Source organism: Barbus barbus (genome assembly GCF_936440315.1).
Source record: "Barbus barbus genome assembly, chromosome: 25".
NCBI lineage: Eukaryota > Metazoa > Chordata > Actinopteri > Cypriniformes > Cyprinidae > Barbus > Barbus barbus.
In genome coordinates, this window is record NC_136753.1 from 18,962,153 (window position 1) to 18,985,711 (window position 23,559).

Genomic DNA, 23,559 nt, shown 5'->3' on the forward strand with positions numbered 1-23,559 from the left:
AAACTAAACGCAAGAAAGCAAAATGTGTACAAAAGTTAATATGTGAAGCAGTCAGACATGACAAGCTCTTCTGAGTATGAAAATAATGAATAAGGGATGTGGGTTGTGAAAACTCTGACACTCTAATTGGGGTTCCTGTTGGTAAAGATCTGACCGGTTTAGACGCCACGTTACCCTTAGGGTATAATTAGCTTAGCGTCCTCAGTCCACAGTCATTCAATTCAGAGTCTGTTCTGTTGTGCATGCTAAAACATGGTAATTGTCTTTACTTTGAGCACTTCTGATGAAAGCTGATCTAAGTGGCTGAGCATATCAGCGCAAACATTGCTAATACCGCCCAGGAACAAATCCGCAACTGTAAAACTGATGTCATAGATACAATATCACAGGCTAATGTATAAATTTGTTCTACATTTCACTTGTATCCTTGCAGTTAAAAACAATGACTTGTTTGTGAATAACCAGCAATCGCTTGTAGACTCTAAAGAGCGATAACACATACAGCGGTTTCCAACGTCAAAGCCAATGGTGGCAATAGAAAATGGGAGTGTCCAGGGATGCAACAAAGTTTAACTTTATGCAAATGAGTATTGATGTGATGTGGCAGCTACCAATAGGAGGGAAGATGCTGGTGAACATGATCTGCCTACTGTGATTTAACTTATATATATATATATATAAAAAACATTTTTTTGTTTGTTTTCTTTTTTTTTTTTCTATCATTCGCTGTCCACATGCAAGGATATAAAATATTATGACTTTACAATGATGCTAAATTTGTTAAAAACAAATCATACACCATTTACATACTAATCTATATATACTATATATACTAAATATATATAGTATACATACCCATATAATTTATATGTTACATTTCAAATGTTAAACTATTTAAATATAACATAAAACATTATATTTATAAATAAATCTATTATTATTTTTATGCAATATGCATAATCTATATGTGCCATTATATATAAACAAAATATCTAATGGTATATAAGATGTATACTTATAGTGCATATACCACTATATATTTAAATCAATCAAATCTATCAATCTATCCATCTAAAGTGTTACTAAAATCATGCTTGGAAAACTTGGTGTGTGTGTGTGTGTACACATATATATATACACATATATACATATACATATATACATATACATATAGAGTGTTTGGAAGTAGGGATGGCCATTATGACCAACAATATAGCCACTTGGCGACCTCCATCGCTGAGTGTATGAACATTCCATTAGAGATACAAGATTCTGGCATTTGATGTGTGTCCCTAAACTCTAAAATGGAGACAAGAGTATTTACTATGCTTTGGGGCTGTTTGCTTTTCAATATATGACATAAAATGTGACAAACTAAACGGCCACCAAACGGTTAATGTCACCTTGGTCTCCCAGATTTATCAGCAGTACAAACAGCGGTAGACGGTTTGACAATATTGACATTGATTGACTTGAACCTTCTAAGCAAAGCATCAAGCAGTGTTTTTCTAAGTGCGCAAAATCTCATTAAACAGCAATTTCATCCTCCAAGCAGTCAGAGGGGCCGTGTTTGTTGAGCACATTGAGCAGACGCAGAGTGCTCTCGTCCTCCTGTCCCCAGCTTTCATCACTCTCATCTGTGTTTGACTCATATTCGGATGCGATTCCCGATTCACGGAATTTTAGCAGCTCGAGGCTACCCAGAAGCTCGTTCCGTGATGAGGGCGAGATGCCTTGGGATGGTGTGTCGGGACTCTCCTCCTGTTGGGGTGGTCCCGGAAGAAAGCGGAAACACTCAAACTTGATCAAGCAATGGTCCCTACCTATTGGACTGCCCAGCGGCAGGGATAGCTGTGTCCCATCGTTGAGTGGAGGAAGGATGGCATCCTCTGATCTGGGGGTGGTGGGGTCGCATAGGACTGGGGGCACATTGGCACGGAAGGTGATTTCCAGGAGACTGTCTTGGGATCCCACTGTTAAGAGAAAGAGAGATTGAAAATTAACTGTGAATAATCTCATAACTTTTTCTACTTAATCATACTAAACTAACAAAACTGCCTAAACAAAAAGATTTTCATATCAAAACATTTTTGGTTTGGTTTTAACACATCTATTTTCTCTTTCTATTATAATATACTTTAAAATATAAATTAATTCCTGTGAAGCAAAGCTCAATTTTCAGCATCATTACTCCAGTTTTCAGTGTTACATCATCCTTCAGAAATCATTCTAATATGTTGATGTATAATCAGTGCTGGAAACAGTTGTGCTGCTTAATATTTTTTGGGACCTGTGATACTTTTTTCAGGATTCTTTGATAAATAAAAAGTTAAAAAGAACTGTTTATTCAAACTTTTGTGCTACAAAATGCACTACTATTTAAATGTTTGGGGTCAGTAAATTCTTTGTTTCTTTTTTTTTTTTTTTTAAGAAATTAATACTTTTATTCAGCAAGGATGTGTTAAATGGATAAAAAGTGATAGTAAAGACTTATATTGTTAGAAAAGATCTGAACCAGAATTAAACCAAACATGGTCGAAAGTAAGTTGCTAGCTAACCACTAAACAACTATTGAAAGCATAAACCATCATGATGCATGTTAAAAATTTTAATTAATTTCGAAACTACTGTTTCAAATTATCTTAGCACTGTACTGTTTCAAAGTAAAACTGGTGTTCAGTCCTTCTACTCACTCTTCTTTGTGGATGTCATCTGCCTTTCATATTATATAACGCTTCATAATGTCAGTTCTGCTCCACTTTTTTTCCCTTTTCTTCTGCTCCAGAGGGTTAATAACAGTGCTCCCAACACATCCTCACTTGCCCTCTCTGAATAGATCTGATGTGTTTCAGCAGCTTTCTTTCACTCTTGCCTTTTCACTCAGACCCTCCCATCTGTTCCACCTCTCTCCCCATCACATACAATTTCACTTTGCCTTTTAACTTCTCTCCCATCATGGCACTCCACAGGGGTTAATTTCATGCTTATTTTAAAGCACACTTTCATATAGACCAGCAGCACCTGGAGATGTGCTGTCTTTCACATTAGCCTGCATGATAAAAGCTCTCATCCTTGACTGTCCCAACTGTCACACTTAAGTCACGTTGTAAAAAACGGCTGTAAATGACAGTCAAATCTCTTCTCACGTCCTCTTTAATAAATACACACCATTTTACTCTGAAGTGAAGGTTAGAATCTAGTACCAGCATCATTCTCAGGATGTTTTCATAGCTAGTCCTCTTTAAAAATAATAATAATTTATAAAAATAACAACATTATTATTATTATTATTATTATAAGTGAGAAACACATTAACATTTAGCAATTTAATAGTAATATTAATAATAAAGTCCAAATTAGGGCTGTGAATGTTACCATGTTAACATATTGGGATTAATTCAATTAATTAATATTCATGAGATTAATTTAGAAACTATCCAGGTATATAACTTATAATTAAATCAGTTATTTTTGGCCACAAGAACTAAGCAAGTTTGGCATTAATAAATATATAAAATAAAATAAAGACAGACAGATAGATACTCATTCACTATATAATTACACTTTTAGGATTATTTAAAATTAAACAAACATTTTGTCGTCTATAAAATGAATGTGAGTTCTATTCCATCTAATTTTTTTTTGTGTAAAAAAAAAAAACAAAAAAACTTAAAACTTTTGCTCAAAGGTTTAACTGAACAATCGAAATGCAATACTATTGTACTCATGCATGGATATACTGTACAGCCTGAGGATGTCAGTAGATTAAAAATTAATTGTGAATAATGCATGATAATCATGTGCATGATTCTATTAATTGCATTATTTTTAATTCTAATACTGCTTAATCTAACAACGACTATAAATAAATATTTTCATACCAAATTGTATATTCAATCTTAATTCACTTTTTTTTTTTTTAACAACAAATAATGCAATAGAGATGTTTTAATGGATGCTGAAGATCAACAAAAGATGCTTTACTGAAACACAGACCTCCTGTGCTTGTGCTTATTCTTCCATTATGAAGGGTGTTAAACAAGGCACAATTAAAGGTGCAGTAGGAGATCTTGGAAAATGCTAACTTTAGCCTGATAGCACTGAAAGCAAACGTCCCACCCTCCCTGCAATCGCTGTCTAAAGCCACGCCCCCTGCACGCATACACACTCACACTAGAGATAACATTACTACAATAGGCTACATCAGCGCTTCCCATTTGTTGATGTTTGTCTGCACAGCGTGCGTGACCGCGCTGATGACGAATCCTGTCTGTGTGAACCAAGTGTGCAGAGGTATGCAAATACATACATTGACAGGCAGGTAGGAAAGTCAATAAAACCGAGCGTTTTGATTGGTCGGACATTTTTTGGTCCTACGCCTTCCACAGAATATATAAATACAGACAAATACATTTAGACCACTTAACTTAATGATTGCCATCGGGATGTGAAGAGACTTTCAACCAGCATAACAAAAAATCTTTTTGAAGACAATCACCTATTGCACCTTTAAAATCTGCTACAAAAACAATGGAGGTTTTTAAAGTTACTTCCTAGCACTGATGAACACAGGAAATCATACTCACTAGAGCCATTTCCAGCCAGCTTGAACTCCAGCTCCTGAACCTGTTTGACCAGGAGAGAAATATGCTGCAGTAGGTCCTTATTCTGCAGCAGCAGCTGGTGAACTCGAGCCTGGGCCTCAATCCTCGCCGCAGCTTCTGCAGAGAGCTGATCCTTCAACAGATGAACCTGAGGAACATACCAAAGTACGCTTGTTTAACTACAGCAGAATGTTCTACCTACAACACAGATACCTCCAGCAGTTAATATGCTGTATTATCCTAGAGTCGCCTCTACTAAGGACAAAAACTCAAACTGGCTTAATTTACTTTTCAGCTCCAACTCAAAAGCATTATGCAAGTTTAAAGTGATACTTTTAAAAAATAAAAGAAGAAAAAGTTTTAGGTTTTCATTTAAGGCCATTATTTCATAGTTAATATCAGAATTTGCCTTTGTTCAGCTTTGGAAGAATTTGTCTGAACACACTGGGATCATTGTCTGGGCTTCAAGAGTTCAAGGAAATGAAAATAATCTTTTTATTGTAATTCTGAGAATTTCAAAGTCCTACTTGAATTTATTTATATATTTAAGGTTAAACATCTTTAAAAGATTTTTATCTACAATCATCCCATTAAGCAATTTGGTATGCAGTTATATTTAATATATTTCGAATGCATTTATATTGAATATGAAAAATTCATGGCAAACTTTAAAGTGTTACTATGAAGGTCATCTCATTTACTCTGTAGGTAGCGGCATTCATGCAAAATTAAAGAGCGCTTTCATCCGAAAAGCTTCTTTAACACCACATCATGAAATAACCTTTTAAAAAAGATATTTTATGTTCCTGATATCAGCTCTATTTTAAGAGTAATGATGAAATACGAAGAGCAGCAGTGGAAGGAAAAATGTCTGTTATCTCTCTTAAAACGACAACATAATTATTATTCAGTATTTTTATATTTAGTTATATAAATGATACAAGTTTACAAATACAAAAACTTACATAAATATATTAAAAAATAATAAACAAATAAGCCATTAAATATTACAGATGAATATTATCACTGAATACTTATTTAGTATTCAATTTACACAGCTTTAGTCAAGTAATAATTAACTTAATCCTAGATAAAGGAATTATCTGGAATAGTCTAACAAACCTCAGTTTCCATAAGTACCAGAAAAAGTCCTTCACACATTTTGTTATGAATTACTGCTTGGTTTGTCCAGCTAATGACAAATGGCCAGCTGTAAAGATTTCCAAAGCGATTATGATGCACTTGAGTGTCCTTCACATGTCCTACGATTCCACCCAGCGATAGATGGGCGAATCCATTTCCACCAGTGGCTTATCCTGAGCACCGTCTAAGTGTCTGTTTGCTCCTAAAGCCACCGCGGCTGCTCTCCAAGGGGTCTGGGGTGATTTATGACCCATCTTAAACAGTGTGCCTGCTCGTGCTGCCTGCCCTTAAGAACAATACATTCTCCAGACAAAGCCAATGAGCCATCAAGATCAGGCCAGCAGGGAGTAATGCGAAAGACTGAGGAAAAAAAATTACCATACTGTAAATGTGGTTTGAAAGCTTAGTTCAGGTTGAGCCGCTTGCCATCAGTTCTTGAGTGAAGTGCTTGTACGCATGTGTGCGTGTATGTTTTCTGACTAAGAGTGATTGTCTTTGGGAAAAGAGCTGCCTATAATGACAAAAGATGTTGTTTTCAAAAGGATATGGATGTAAATGTATACAAGCCTCATATTTCATGCTGTCATGGTTTTATATATCAATCTGAGTGGGGTACATTCATCAACAAGGCAAGTCAGGGTAAATGTTGGAGTCCTTTGATGATCATCATTTTCCTCAATGACATACAGAAGTAGTATTTCTTTTCCTTGTCTTCAAAAAAGTAAACAACAAAAGCAACAATGTTTAACTGTTTAACGTCAATGCATTACCACTGCAATCAGTTATTCTTTGTTTCATTTTCACATCTACTAATTAAGCAATTAAAGGTTCACAGTCCAATTATGGCTACAAAATGAAAAGAGAACAGTAATATCTTTGACTGTATGGCAGAAAAGATTAAAGGGGTCATATGATGTTGCTAAAAATAACATTATTTTGTGTAATGCAATGCGTTTATGCGGTTTAAGGTTCCAAAAACACATTTTCCACATACTGTACATTATTGTTACTCCTCTATGCTCCGCCTTTCTGAAACGCGTACATTTTTACAAAGTTCATTGTTCTGAGAAGCGAGGTGTGCTCTGATTGGCCAGCTATCCAGTGTGTTGTGATTGGCCGAATATCTCAAACTTGTGACGAAAATGTTACGCCCCTTACCGTATTGTGATGCCATGTCCCGGTGCAATGAGACAAAAACAATAAAACCCATTATAAACGAGGCATTTGTTGCATCCAGTGGGGACATAATTACTGGTTATAATGACTTATAATGTCTTTTTACGAGTCTCGTTGCATCGCGCCACGTAAACATTACCATGTCTGCATTTGTGATCGGAGAAACAACAAACGCTATTCTACACTGCTCAAAACTCGTGTTTGAATAGTCAGTGGCAAATTCTTTAAATATGATAACATACTTAAAGGCTGTGAGTCATAAGCGTCAGACTGTCCTTGCAAAGTTGGAATTGCCCCACTTTATAGAAACAGCCTTTGTGCACAGCTGGCATTGTAGGCTACTCTCCCAGGTTCAGGAAATAGTCCTCTATAAAATGCGCTGCACACACTCTAATATTTGGGTTGAACTGTTCTAGAACAGTGTTGTAAATACAACTTTAACACTGATTTCTAGTTGTGGACTCTTTTGGAAACCCAAACAAAGTACTTTCACTTTCACAACGAAACACAGCGTCTCCAGGACATGGCGCCGGCGGCAGCAACAATACTTCATTGAGAATATTATTTACACCTTCTATCATTGTGTATACATTTGGGTGGTGTTATGCAAATCTTCCCACAGCGTGACGTAGACATGTGGGGGCGTGTTTAAATGAGCCGTTTTAGGAGGGCGTGGACGAGTCTTTAGCTTTTATAAAGAATATCTCTTTGGGTTTGAGAATTTAGTCTTTGCAACTTTAGGGATAATATCTGCGTAAGAACAGCTTGTAAGACTCAAAAGAGAAAGGAAAACTTGGAAAAATCGCATCATATGACCCCTTTAACAATATTTTCTGGCAATAATATTAGCGTGTAGAATGAGATATATTAGTTATAGAGCTGGGTCCCACTTTATATTAGGTGGCCTTAACTACTATGTACTTACATTTAAATTAATAATATAATACAATGTACTTATTGTGCACATACATGTATTTACATTGTACTTATATTTTTAAAATACCTATATGTAGTTACATCTGTAATTAATTTATGTACTTACATTTATAATTACACTGTTGACCCACCCCTTACACCTTAACCCACCCTTAAACCTACCCATACCACCAAACCTGTCCCTAACCTTACCCGTATCCCACCTCAATAGCAGCAAAAGTGTTTTGCAATACAATATGAACCAAATAAGTACATTGTACTTGCATCAAAAATAAGTACATAGTAGTTAAGGCCACCTAATATAAAGTGTGACCTAGAGCTGTTGTAAAAAAATAAATAAAAAATTCCATTTACAAAATAAATAGAGAAGAGTATGTTTCAACATCAATGGCGTGAATTTCAACAACTTAACCAGGTCTAAAGTCTCTTAAGGTAAAGTCCAAGTAGGCATGTGCGGGTATCAACTGTTCTTATCCTTTTAAAATCACACAACACAACACGAAAAGAAAAGAAAAGAAAAAGAAAAAGAAGAAAACAAATCAGAGCCTCACAATCCTTCTGGCTTTTGGATTAAAGTTCATGGGTAAGGAATGATCAATGCTCCGCGTCTGCATGCGCTAGTCTTATGTAAAAAGAAAAACACTCCTAAATCTCACATTTACACTGTTTTCTAAACTCTTTTCCATGCTTTCTCAAGAGAACAGATTTAATGGGACTAGGATGTCACCAAATGATTCACTTTCACTGACATAACCTAGAGAGCTCTAAAAAAAGGTAATTTGTGTGATTCATGTTCTAACAATCTATTTAATCACACATATTTAAAGTGGAGACTTTCATGACCATAGTCATTTTAAAGCACAAATGTATTTTTTTCTTCCACTGCACTGTAGTTATTACAAGGTTTTTATAGGGCTGTTTATTCCATTGTTGCTGCCCTCAAATGGCACAAAGAAATTACATCAAATATTTCAGTGCTGATTTTCCTTTAAACTCCCCATTGAAAGCTGCAAGAGGGAATAAAAAACAATTTGTGGAAAACAAGCCGTGCTGAAATATGAAGCAATCAGAGAGGCTATTTTCTATAAACCCTCTGTATCATCTCTCAAAAAAAAAAAAAAAAAAAATCAAACAGCAACCATAAGACTTTCATTTAAGAGAAACCACATATGACTCGTGTGGTACTAGAACTCAGATTCACAATAATTTTTGCCTGAACTGCTCTGATAAAACATCTTCAATATACAAACGTGCAAAACTGATTTTTGGGAGATTTGACATGGGCATCGTTTTCAGGACATGGCAGAAGCCAAATGCGTTTGACTCATTTTATCTGAACTGAATTGTTTAAAGGAGAATCTTCCACCAGACTATGATTAAAAGTAACACAAAACACACAAAAACCTTCCTCCACAAATAACCCACTCCACAACTAATCCAGACTTCAGAAAAGCAAATATCGTTTCATCTGCGGATCATTTTCCCTAAGGATGAGAGCCACTGCAAAACAAATGGAGAAATAAATGAATAAGCGACGACTGACTTGCGTGTGCCGCTTTGATGGCATGCTTCAAAGCGTCTCCTCTTCTTCAATGACTGAAGACATCACAGCAGCCAGAGCAAAGCCACAGCTTGTTTCTCTTTGAGCGTGTTGTGTTGCAAATCTGGGTACATTTTCAATTGGCTGGCTTTGCTTATCAGAGTTATGACAGGATGGACATCCCTGACTATCCTTAACACACCTCAAAGCGACATGCAGACACAAAGATGTGGGTCAAAGGAGCGTGGAACAAAATTCCACCCCGTAACACTATTGTAAGAACTGTGAAGAGTGCCAAGTGTCTGTCTGTCTGTCTGTCTGTCTGTCTGTCTGTCTGTCTCTCTCTCTCACACACACACACACACACACACACACACACACACACGCACACACACACACACACACAAAAGCACTCTCTTAAGAGACAGTACCCTCTGGCTGAGCATAATGCTTATGAAAAACAACGGCTTTCTCCTCTTGCCAAACACGGTGTAGAACTGTGGCTAAACAAGTAAACCACATGCTTTCAAAGGCTGAATAAATAAACTAGTCTAGTGCTGAAAAGAACGAAAACGCTTTAGACAGAAGAATACAGCTGTTTTGTGCACTCCAAGCCATTTACAACCAGTTCTAATGTTGGGATTTGTAGCTAAGGTTCACACTGAGACCACCGTAGCTGATAGGCAATAGTTTTTGTAAAGTACTACTACAAGAAATAGATTTTCTTTACAGAATAACTATGTTTGGTGAACACCTAGATTTTACTCCACAGTTAAGTTTATATAAAATAATTTCAGATTTCAATAATAAATTGAGCAAACAGTTTGACCAAACAACTCAATTATTTAAAAAGGAGATGAGACCTGAAAAAAATCCAAGATTGTCAGTGTAGAAACCTTTTACACAATTTTCCTGCTCAAATTTCTGGAGGAACACTTATTGTTTGTATTATTTATTTGAGGGAAAAATAAATAAACAAATCACTTAAACTCACCTGACCCATAATAAAACATAATTTGCATAATGCACAAACACATTAATAAAACCATCCTCAAAAGAATAATACATGTAATTATAGAGGCAAATTAGATGAGCTAGCTGCTCTTTTTAATCATACCCCCCCCCCCCCCCCCACTACCCCACACAAACGTTTGTTTTTGTGAAAAGTGGGGACATCCCATAGGCGTAATGGTTTTATTCTGTACAAACTGTATGTGCTATTGTCCTACACCAACCCTACACCTAAACCTACCCCTTACAGCAGGGGTGTCAAACTCAATTCCTGGAGGGCCACAGCCCTGCAGAGTTTAGTTCCAACCCTGCTCCAACACACAAACCATGTATTTTTCAAATAATCCCGAAGGACATGATTAGCTGGATCAGGTGTGTTTAATTAGGGTTGGAGCTAAACTCTGCAGGGCTGTGGCCCTCCAGGAACTGAGTTTGACACCCCTGCCTTACAGGAAACTTTGTGCATTTTTACTTTCTCAAAACACTCACTCTGTATGATTTATAAGCGTTTTGAAAAATGGGGATATGGGGCAATGTCCTCATAAGTCACCTTCTCATTGTAATATGTCATTATACAAATTTATACCCTCATTTGTCTCACACACACAATCAAATGTTTGGGCCAGTAAGATTTTGTACTTTTATACAGGATTAGGATGATTTCTGAAGGATGATGTGACACTGAAGACTAGAGTGACTGCTAAAAAATTCAGCTTTGCCATCACAGGAATAAATTATATTTTACAATATATTAAAATAGAAAAGTTGCTTTAATTTGTAAGAATATTTCACAATATTACCATTTTTGATCAATTAAATGCAGTCTGTGAGCATAACAGACTTCTTTCAAAAACAAACAAAAAAAATCTTACTGACTTCAAACTTTTGATGTGAAAACTTATACTAAGTTGTACTAAGTTATATTAAAATGTACACAACACCACCCAGAAATGAACCTAAATCCCTCAGCTTCTACAGGTCTATTAAATGTCCATTTAAAGTGCAATGTTGCATTTACTCCATCTCACCTGGGCCACGGCCACCTGTGTCTGCTGCTGCTGTTGGGTGAGCTGCTGCTGGAGCAGCTGGAGCTGGTGGTGTACAGACAGGGGAGTGCTGGCCGGCAGCTGACTGCCTGAAGGAAGTAGCAATTTAGGGGAAGCCAGCAGGATGTTGGGCTCTTCAGAGGGCTGGAGAAAAAGAGAGAGAACAGTTGTTTTGTCAAGATCGGTTATTAATCTACATGTTCACGATTAAGAGTATAAAAAAGTCTTCTGAAGCCATACGATAGCTTTGTGTGAGGATAAAGAACGACATGAAAAAGCTGAATAAGTTGAAAAGCATTAAAACAGACAATGCAGAATTGGCAAGGGCCTTTAATAATCAGCAAAATAACAATACAAACTAGTTTAGCAGTCATTAGTGCACAACAAACTCCATTTCATCCCCTGTGCTTTATGCCAATGTCTTTAGTTTAAAAACAACTGCATGCTTGCCATTAGGATACATAGCACCACTCTGGTCAAGCTCTGTGGTCAAAGATGTCTCTTTGCCGGCCCCTGCTGAGGCTCAGATATTAATTACAGTAGCACTTGCAGCTTGTGTAGCTGTGCAAACAAACAGAGCTCAGAGGTGTGGGAGGCAGTCAACTGCGACGAATTATTAGTTTTACCCAACACAGCCAACTTATTTATACCCCGGTCGGGATGAAAATATGGTAATGCCAGTTGTCAGATATTGACCTCCCACGTACAGAATGAGGGACTGAGTATGAAAGCCTCAGCAGCAGCGGCCAGAGATAAGACTGATTTTGGCTGAGATTGATGTGCTGCAAAGAGCCCTTTGAAATATTCAGGCATTGCCTGGTGCTGAATCACTAAACGGATGGCTAGACACACAAAACCAGGCCTCAGTCTTTTGAAAAATCGAACATGAGCATCTTCTAGACATAAAACTGATATGGACCCCCTAAAGCATGCATTTCAAGCGTCATTTTTTTTCTTTCTTTCTTTTTCTCCAAAGTTAAAATGTTCTCTTTTCCCAATTTAATGTGACAAGAATGCAGTTCAGAACCTGATTCGGTTGTGCTTCAAAGCACTGTTTGGAGTGGTCTAAAAACAGATGATTGAAAGTTTTGGGCAGGACTACCAGTACAAACAATGGAAAACAGCAGGTCAGAAGGGGACGATGGGGTGAAAAAACATTAGAATGATTTCTGAAGGATCATGAGCCACTGAAGAGTTACGTAATTACTTCTAAAAATTCAGTTTTGCCATCACAGGAATAAATTACCCTTTAAAATATAATTTTTAAAAGTAATATTTGATCATATTTTTGATTTTACTGTATTTGATCAAATACATGCCGCTTCGGTGAGCATAAGAGACTGGCAAATGACATGTAGTCTAACTTAAATGTTTTGAATGGCACATCTTGTATTATCAGTGAATGAGGCCTATTATTTCTAGATTGGGTTGAAAAAGTAAATTTTCCTTTAAACAATTCATGATAAAATGGCAAAAATTACTTTTTATATATTCCCAGAAAACCATGGATCCAGTGAAGGAGGCTTTTACTTAAGATTGATGTCAAATAAGATTGCAGGCAGTATATTGGAAAAGTTGTTCACCTCAGCTTCTCATGTTTTTGATTTCTCACATATTGGCTGAGGTCAACTGATGAGGATTTCCTTCTGTGTGTGTCTACTGACAGCTGTTTATTTGGGCAGTGCTGAAGAATGGCATGTTGTAAACAACACCTGCTCTCACAGACGCCTCACAGTGAATCTACCTCAGCCGGAGAGATCGGTGACACCCTCTGAATTCATAGCTGAAAAATCTGCATATTCTACATACATCTTCTGCATACATTTCTAGGGAAAATATCTTACTGAATTATATTTCTGCTCATCTTATAATATAAACTGAAAAATTTAAGATAAGCATGACTCTGCTGATAAAATATTTGCAAATTTTGTGGTATGCAAGTTTGAAGTCATCATATCACAAAGCATAAATCATGAACAAAATCATTTGTCAACAGTGTCTGAACTGAGCACACTGCAACTGCCTGAAAATCAAGCACAGGAAGAAGTTTGAACGGGCTTAATGAATATTTTCTTAATGAATTAACATTCTTAATAAATGATTCAATGATGAATATATTTTACAGACTTCAAATTTTATAGCACAGCTCAACAAATGCTGCAGAAACAGATCCTTGATGTGTGAGACAGACTAAAAGGGCTTTTCATGCTTTCTGAGACATGAGATAAAACCGGCTATAAATGAAGAAAGAAAAGTTCCTTCCACAATGTGTTTTTCTTGCTTTAACTCAACAAACGCTATGCTAAATAGTTATAACCCCTGAAAATTTAGCTACAATTAAGAAAATGATACCACAGGATGATTTAAAACTGATTTTCAGTTCCATCTATTGAATTGTCACCACTGACAGATTAAAAAAAAAAAAAAAAAAAAAAAGAGAAAATTAAAATCTCATGGTTTTGATAGTTTATGGTGTCAAAAACAAACGTCCACATTTATTGCATGCAGTAGCCATTTTTTCCTGGCGTTTTACTTAAAATGAGGCAAATTAGCTAAAAAAACAAAATCCAATTTCTTTTCAATATGGGTAATGGAGTTGGCATAAGCAAAATATATACAATATTACGTTTGCAATACAAAATCTAAGCAAAAGCAAAGATATAGGTTAATATTTACAACTGGTCTTTATTGCATTTATTTCCATACTGAATTGAGATCTGTTATCTACATACATTTAATCATCCAAAGCTGTTTACACTGCAAAGTTGGCACAGAAACCACGTTGCGTGTTGGATTATCGTGCACAGCTGACAGAAAAAAAGACACGAGTCATTATGACAGCGACAAAGTTTACGACTGCTCTAATTTGATATTTCATTTATGCAGAGCTTAAGCTTTTGCTACTTAGCAAACACCAGCATTTCCTTGTGGAAATGCAAATATAGTTGATCTATGATGGTTATTGGAATATTTCCATCACTCCACAGGGAATAATTACACTATCATCTGTTCTGCTGTGTAACAGGAAATACAATGCAGAACAGTCTTTGGTAAATGGTTGAAGAAAACACATCTGCTAAAAGGTATCAAGGGAAATAGCGTTCATTTGAGTGCTTTCAATTAACCGCTGCAGAAAAACCTAATTAGTTAATCTGTGATTATGTGATGGATGTGTAATCAACAGCAGCTACTAAAAGCATCTAGTGCTGCTTTTGCGATCATCACCAGGATCCATGAACACCTGAGGTTTTGGACTGGGTCAAATATAAACCTACAGAAGCAGAAAAAGATCAGTAAGGAAGTATATGGATATGCCAAGAAAACAAGAGGAAAAAATGGAAAGAAATTGAGAGACTAAGAAGCAGTGTCTATATATGAACCAATAATACAGCAATCTATGGCGTACACTGCTATTATAGTACAAATAACCTAATTATATTTCATTGGATTGCAGACGCCTGTGGAATAAGGCCACTGGTGGAGGACGGTTATTAAACAAACTTATAATTATACAGGTGCTACAGCTTACATACAGATCTCCATATTTTCTGAAAGGTCACAGCAGATGCCTTGGATTTTCTACAGCAGCTGTCTTCATTTCAGAATTTTTTTCATACTTCAAGGTGGAGAATAACAATATCAGAAAAGATTTTGCTCTTATTTTCTTTGCTCTATGCCAATGTTAATCCATTATTATGGTAGCTGCCGAATGTTTTTCAACTGAAAGTTCATACAGAGGGTAGGTAACTGTAAGAAACTTGTTTAGGTTCTATGAGATTTATGTGTCACACAGATTTGTGTTGCATTGCCAGACTTTTGACAACCAGTAGAACACCTTCCCCACTTTACAGCTTCGTCTGCACAAGCAAACTTCCAACCTAGACTTTTCTGTCCATCCACACATAAAACTTTTTCCCACAACTGTTCAAGTTTGGGGTTTCTTTGTTTTGTTTTTGAAAAAAAGTCTCATTCTCACCAAGGCTGAATGTATTTGATCAACAATACTTTAAACACCGTAATATTGTGAAATATGGTTACAATTTAAAATGACCATTTTCTATTTTAATATATAATTAATTCCGGTTAAGGCAAAGCTGAATTTTCAGCAGCCATTACCTCTTTAGTGTAACACGATCCTTCAGAAATCATTCTAATATGCCAATTCGGTCAACAGTATTTCTTATTATCAATGTTGAAAACAGTTGTGTTGCTTAAAGGAATACTCCACTATTTTGAAAATAGGCTCATTTTCCAACTCCCCAAGAGTTAAACAGTTGAGTTTTACCGAAATCAGTAAAACTCAACTGTTTAACTCTTGGGGAGTTGGAAAATTAGCCTATTTTCAAAATAGTGGAGTGTTCCTTTAATATTTTTGTAGAAATTATACCTGTGTTAATACATTCTTGCTCAAGTCTTAATTTCTTTAAAACTTTTGAACAGTAGTGTAAAATACAAAACAGAGTTTTGCTCACTGACACTAATTTACTTACTTTGTCTCCATCAATCTCTCAGCATCTGAAGATTTGTTGGCACAAGTCAGCCCAACTTTATCAAATCCAGTAATTACTTTTTACTCAAAAGTTGTTTCAAGGCACAAAATTGTTAAAAAGTGAGCCAATCAAATTGGAACAGCTGCTTTTGAGCCAGTTCTTACTATTTTCATGTACAAAACTCATCAGATAGTCAGTGAACATACTGTGAGCGGTACATCTGAGGCTGAGATTAAGACACCTACTAGTCAAAAGACTTCACCGGAAAGTTTGCAGAGTCTCAAAGTGTATATCGACTTTACAAAGCAGATAAGCTGACTGTCATCCAGAGCAGAAACTTCTTGGAAAAAAATGTTTATTCCTACATGTATCCCTCTTAAACATCAAAAAACGTCTTATCTGGCACGTAAAGCTAAGATGAAAATGTGCTGAGGTCTCTGATAGTCTAGGATGGATGTTCTGTACTTGAAAGCAATGCATTTAAAAGTAGATTACATCTAACAACAAACTAATCCACCTCTGCCTGAGAAAGTCTGCACATCTTGCATAAAAAAGAAAATATGCTGAGTTTTACAATGCAAGTCTTTCTTTCATGCATACAATTACTATGCTGGTCTTTTTGATAATTGGTGAAACAATCCAGGAGTCTAACAGCGCTGCATATTCATTATACAAGAAATAAAGACCTGAATGTAAATAAGGAGTTTTTTTTAAACATTGTTTGATATTCCAGTCAGACACAGACGACACACATCGAAACACACTCAGCAGCACGTGAAATACAACAAGCTTGGGAGCAAAATGCTATAACTCATGTCTGTAGACTAGACATATCGCCTCTCCTGAACCTGTGCAATATGTCGAGCTTTCTGAATGTGAAGTGTCGGTTGTACCCTAGTGAAAGCACTGGGCCCTTGAGGGTAAACGAGCAATGTTCAGCTCACAGCTGGGCTGACTGAGATTTGCAAGCGGCCACACAAATGCCCTCATTGCGTTTCTGCTCAGGGCTTTCTGCAAGGCAGATTGCTGCCTCCTGTTTATTGACTTTTTTTTTTTTCTCTCGGAGATGTCCTTGACAGTGTTAGAGACGTATAGAGGGAATTATTGCGATGTTACACAAATTTGCTTTCTTGCTTCTGGGTTTCTCAGACAAGAAGCTTTTAGTCATAGCATCAAGAAGCACATTATGAAATGTAAAAATGTTTGTTAACATTGATTTTCATAGTAAATGCAAAAAACATTTTTATTTTATATATATTACTAAAAAAGAGGTGGTACATATTGGCTACCTCTGAATCTTCATAAAACGAATAATTTGAAAATAAAATAAAACAAAATAAAATAGACAAAAAAAGAGATTTATTAATTTTGTTTGATAAAAACGTGACTCATCCTTTAATAACAAATAAATAAATGGCTTAAAAAAAGGTTTAAATCTAAGAATAATTTACATATATTTGGCAGGTACATTTATGTACAGCAGCTTACGAATTATGAATACAAGGCAATAACTCAAGAATTGCTAGCAATAAATAATTTCAAACATTGTCTAGAATAGTACAAGCTAGAACAGGGAGGGATTTAAGAAATATTGAAAGATTAGAAGTTATTATTATTTTTAATTTAGCGGTTAATAATTTCACAGATGAACCATCACCCATTTCTTGAATATTATCAAGGATTAGATTGCCCAGATAAAGTTAGAAAGATAATGATGAATTTATTCATTATTTATTTAGTTTGATAAATGGGTGCCTTACCTTAAATAAGGAAAAATGAAAGAAAGAAAGAAAGAACAAAACCTCTTTATTGCTGTAAAATCAAATAAAAAACAAAACAAAAAAAAACAATACAACCAGTTCAAACAAATCCAAAGTACAACAGAAAAAAAAGAAAACCAAAAAACTAAATTAACTCAACATCAACCCAAAAAACAACACATTTTCTTCCAACAAAACATAGCACATTTTTAAGGCACCATGTTTTTCTAAAGAACGACAACAAAAGAAAAGGAAGAATGGAAGGAAGAAATGAAGGAAGAAAAAAAGGAAAGAAGGAAAACGAAAGAAAGGATTTATTCATAATTTTGTTCAATCAGAAATGCTTCAAATGTGATAAAACACCCTTACCGTGATATAAACCTACAGTAGACTACATTCCACTTGTAGTCTAGCAGTCTCATTAATAAGAAAAAGCAAAAGTGCAGCTCTTTGATCTAAAGATATCTTGAGGCTTTGTGGCCCTTGAGCTTTTCAAAGTAGCCCTGAGGACAAGAACATGACATTTGGGGACTAGAATACAATGCTGAAGGACTTTAACAGCAAAGACAGTGAGGATGTAAGTGAGCACTGTTACCTTTCTCACTAACATGACAGTCTCAAGACAATAATGTCTGAAATGTCACAAGAGAAATCCGTTTGCATTGTTATAGTTATAACACTAAAAGTTGCCTGAGGGTACCGGCACACCCTAGACAATAATACAGCTTCAAAAAGATCAGACAAAACTAATGTGTCTATTAAAACATAGTCCACATGGATTTCCTCCATTGAGATGTATAGAACAATGACCTGAAACATCAAACAATCTCAAATAACCACTTTTTACAGCAAGTTTATAAAGGATCCTTTTCCCACTGTGGTGGTTCATTCAGCATCTTGAAAAATATAGAATGGCATTAAATATCATGAGCTGAGATGGTTGTCAGACACCGTCAGAAGGAGAATCAAAAGAGGTCCAAGCGGTTAAATAGCTAACTAACACTAAAGATGATTAAGTGCCACCATAAAGCTGTTGGCTTTTATTGTCTTCCACGCTTTCAAACTAATGTTAAATGTCACTGTAACACATTAGCATATGGATAGAAGTGAACGAACTAATCATGCATTGAATAATCGTGCATCCTTTCGAAACGCGATCTAAATTTATGACTGAATGAATTATAAAGACAAAAGGGCTTTGATATAATTTCTGAAAGATCATTGAGAGTGAAATGCCAAAGCTTTATCAGCATTTAGACTACACATCTCAGCATAGTCGATGTTGCTCAGTTCAAATTCATTTGTAGTTTGGCATTTTAGGCTTCTATTGTTACCTAATAGAGACGATTCAATATCTGTTTGGTTCCCTACGGTTAACAGTGTTGGTGCAGAAAGTGCAAAGGTTGTTTTCTGTATGAATACAAAACCAACAGTAAGAAAAGTGTTCATTTTATTTCTAACTGTGCATCTCTTTTTTTCTATTTCATTCTTTGTTAAAGATTACTGGAGAAAAAGCACCTTACGGCTTTTCTGTTTCATTCGTGACACTATTGCATTGTCATGCCAGAATACAAGCTTTTCAAAGATGACAGAAATAATACACACACTGCACAAATTTACAAACATACATACATTACTCTATAAGATTTGTGTTTAAACACTTAAGTGTAAAAAGAGACTAACTTTTCTAGGTATACAAGTTCATCTCTCAAGAGCTCATGCATGGCAAACATCAAAGTGATAAAACTAAACTGACTGCAAAGGCTCTTGACACAGAAAGCTTGTCCTTTTCACAGTCTGTTCTTTTATGTCCCCTCTCAGCTGCAATGAAATGAATGTGTTTAGAGGAAAAACAAAGGAAAAGGATGCTAATTAAGGCAAATCTACAATCTACAGCACCATGGCAAAATAAATTGTGCCTAAGAGCTGTGAGCTTGCTGAATTGAATATGATGGAAGAGGAAGACTGGTAGCTGTGAAATAATACAAACACTAGAAATAAATATATAAAATCTATATCTATATGCTTATATGTTAAGCAGACAGTATTATCTAAAGCAACTCAGAGTGATATATTGGCAAAATGTGCTATATGTTACATGGGAATCGAACCCATGGCCTTAGCATTGCTGGCATCATGTTCTGTTATTGTGTGCAACAAGGACAGTGGGTTTCTGTTGGCCAACTAAACAACAGAGTGAGCAAATAACTCTTAATAAAAGTTACTTATTCAGTTACTAAACAAATGTAAGTTATTAAAAAAAAGTGATTAAAAAGTATATTATTTTTATTTTTTTAGAAAATGACAGATTGTATTGCTAGATAAGACCCTTATTCCTCGGCTGGGATTGTGTAGAGCCCGTTGAAGCTGCACTGAAACTGCAATTTGGACCTTCAACCCATTGGTCCCCATTGAAGTCAACTATAATGGAGAAAAATCCTGGAATGTTTTCTTCAAAAACCTTAATTTCTTTTCGACTGAAGAAAGAAAGACATGAACATCTTGGATGGCATAGGGGTGAGTAAATTATCAGGAAACTTTAATTCTGAAGTGAACTTATCCTTAAATTAAACTGGAATGGTGAAAGGAGCTGAAATAAGAACCACAAATTTCTATAATCCCATCTATCATAGATATGAAAAAAAAAAGCTCAAACAAAACAAACAAATAAACAAACAAGCAAAAAAAAACACCAAACAAAAACTGGAATGGTGAAGGGGGGAATTGTCATTCCTAACACATGACAAGCTAATAACACGGTTGTCAGAATTAAAAGGTATAATTGCTGGTTTCTGCAGTGCAAATTTGGTTTGTGATGAAAATAATACATTTTCATCAGTTATTTTACCTACAGATCGCTGCATTTCTTACAGATTTTTGCTCATGCGAAATTGGAAACAGATGAAGTAGCACTGTAAGATTACATTTGTTGGAATGCATTATTGAGAGAGCATTTGAACAAGTTTTGTACCAGTTTAAATCATGCTTTCACCTGAAAATATTCAGTATCTAGAAGGAACAAACAAATTCCTTGAGAACAATAACTTCACGCGCGTGTCCATTTCCATCATCATAGCTTTCACATTCTTACTGATTTGAGTGATCCTTCTTTATCAAGCTAGCTAAATACGTTTGACGTGATTTCTTGCTAAATATGCAGTTATATTACGGGCCGTTGGCATGAATTATACTCATGATGGAGCGGTAGTGGAGCGCTCTTGGAGCGAGTGAAAAATACGACGCTCCGACTTTTAAAAAATCCGCTCCTCCCTCCATTCAAAATCATACCGCTCCACTCACATACTCTGGTCACATCTAGCACAGACATGAAGCAGCACACCAAACATCCCTCTGGCTGCTCTAAAGTGTCTATCCACCAATCTGGTGCAAACAGCAATACATTGGGGAGGATTTTCTGAAATTGAGCACTAGGGCAAAAGTAAAGCGGCCTCTTAACTGGATACATGGGCTGAACTCAGTTCATCATGAATTATCCAGAGAAACTGACATTGCTTTGAAACACATTTTGGCTTACGGGTACCATCTAGCATTTCAGGCCTGAGGGCTCTTGAGAGCGAGCCTCCATACCACCATTCCCCAAAATCCCATCTCCAAACACTTCACATGAACAGTCTGATCTGGATAGACACTACTTCTCCAAAATGAAGAAACAGGGCTAATATTTACACAGTCTTCGCACTTTCAGTCTGTGATGTCTAGCTCGCTCCTCAGGGGTCTGGCTGGTTTTAAAGTTATTCTACCTGCATCCAAAAGATATATGGGCCCTGTAACTAAAGGGAACTAATTTGTGGTAGAAACCTGGCTGTTTGCCTGGCAGAGATTGTCTGATATGATCAGAGCTACACAGTAGCCTCATTTCTCTATATTTCAGCCTCTGCTATGAAATTCCCACAGCAGTAGGCTGCCACAGAGTTTCCAGACTGTGATACTGAGGTCTGACACTGGGTAAAGTTCAGAATTGTTGAGGAAGACTAATTGCTTTCATTAGTTATTCAGTGACAGTTTTGTGCAGAAATCCTCCAATGCACACTGCGGTCTCTTATAAAACGGGATGCAAACACTTGTGCACACTAAGAGTCCCTGGCCCATTCGTTATCAAAGCTCAGAAAGGAATGCCATTCAAACTTCTCATTTTATTAGAAAGCGTCTGCCAGTTTCCAAAAACAATATGGTGGGGTGAAACAGAGATTTGCTGCTCTAATTAACTGCCTGCAGGATAGGAAACACAATAAACATGGTAATTTGTTCTACTTTGCATATTAAACAAGCAAGCACACACACACATACAACAGAATTCCCATTTGTAAATGTTATTTTAAACTGTTGTAAAGCCAACCATCCCACATTTAATGGGTATAATATATAAAGATTCAAGCTCTTTATATTAATTAGTTGATGCAACAAAAATAAAAGAGAAAATCAGATTTTTAAAATGGTTCTAAAATGACCCAATTAAATAAAATGAACAAAATAATGATAAAAATAAATAAATAAAATAATAATTAAAATAAATTAATAATATCGTAAAGAAAAAAAAATTAAAAACATTTTCAATTCTATTTAAATTAAATTGGAGTAGCACACCAGACCATTTAGAGTGTTATTTATTTCTCCGCCTTCCAATTTCTATTAGCAATTATAATAAAGTGACAAGGTCATGTTCAGAATGTGGATTAAAAATGCTCTTAAAAACGATAAGGTCACATTCCTAAGTGAAAACACCAGCCAAAATAAATTATGTACATGTATAAATTTCATTTTAAAAGGGACAAAAAGATTAGTATTCTGCTCACTAACTAATTTCTATTGACTCAGATTTAGGGAGCCTGACCTCAATATTATAGACCAAGAGCCTGTCAGCATTACAAACATTCCCATATATTTGACTTACTAATCAATTCCACAAATCGAGGGGTGAGAACCAGAAAGGCGTAAGTGACATTTCACCAACTTTACAGGAGAGCCAAAACAAAAATGATACCATAGTTTGATCTGACTTTGTGTACTGATTTCAGTTGTTTATAATAAAAATTTGCACACTCATGGATGAAAGTACTTTTGCCAGTTGAAAGAGCTCATTAAGAGCTTTCATTTGATATATATATACACATCTCCATTTCACCAAAGATGTCACTTATGCCTGTCTGGTTCTCACCTCCCTAAATAGTTCTCCAACCATGAATCAGGTAAAGTTTCTCCTTAAAGCATGCACTGGGATTTCAAAACATTTCAACTACTGAGGAGGAAATTAATCTATTAAATAGCTAGGTTTAAAAAAAATACTCCAATATAAGCTGATGTTCATATCGGTAGACTCAAAAGGCACATGGAGTTGACAGAGCACAAGCACAACTGCCTGCAGGCTTACCGAACAGCTCTGACACTTGTACCAACCCTAAAAAAAAACAGCATGAACTCCTACACACTCAGTCCATTTCCGCTCCACAAGTCCTTGAGGATGGCATGAGTATCCCTGTTCTGCAGTGTACAAGAATCTAAAACGATCTGCTTACGTAGGAGTACGACAGAACGCTCTCAGAGGCTTTATTCATGAAGACATTTGCTGAAAAGCTAAATTTAAATCTCCTGCGAAAAGTGCCAAATGTACACATGTATGATTCAGTTATAAAAATGACATTTCTTTGAAAACCAGAGAGAGAAAATAATTATTTTTTAAGATCAAACAACCTCTTCGATTACATTCACACCGTTGGCGTTTGGAACTGACAACTGCATTTACTGGTAATCTTATACTGTCCCATTCACACAACAGCAGGCAGAAAAGGATAAATGACTGCCTATATGATCAAGCAACCAAAGTCAGTGACTTGA

The 23,559-nt window shown here is 35.9% G+C and overlaps 1 protein-coding gene across 1 annotated transcript in view; it reads right to left on the reverse strand.

Annotated features, from left to right (window-relative positions):
* The window catches only part of LOC306845225 (carboxyl-terminal PDZ ligand of neuronal nitric oxide synthase protein-like), a 111,981-nt gene that overhangs the window by 15,668 nt on the left and 72,754 nt on the right, over positions 1-23,559 (reverse strand). Inside the window, exons 8-10 of the mRNA XM_079377897.1 lie at positions 11,439-11,600; positions 4,587-4,752; positions 1,824-1,973 (exon numbers count right to left, since the gene is read on the reverse strand). Of these exons, the coding sequence (XP_079234023.1) occupies positions 1,824-1,973; positions 4,587-4,752; positions 11,439-11,600 (478 nt within the window). The remainder of the gene's footprint in view (positions 1-1,823; positions 1,974-4,586; positions 4,753-11,438; positions 11,601-23,559) is intronic.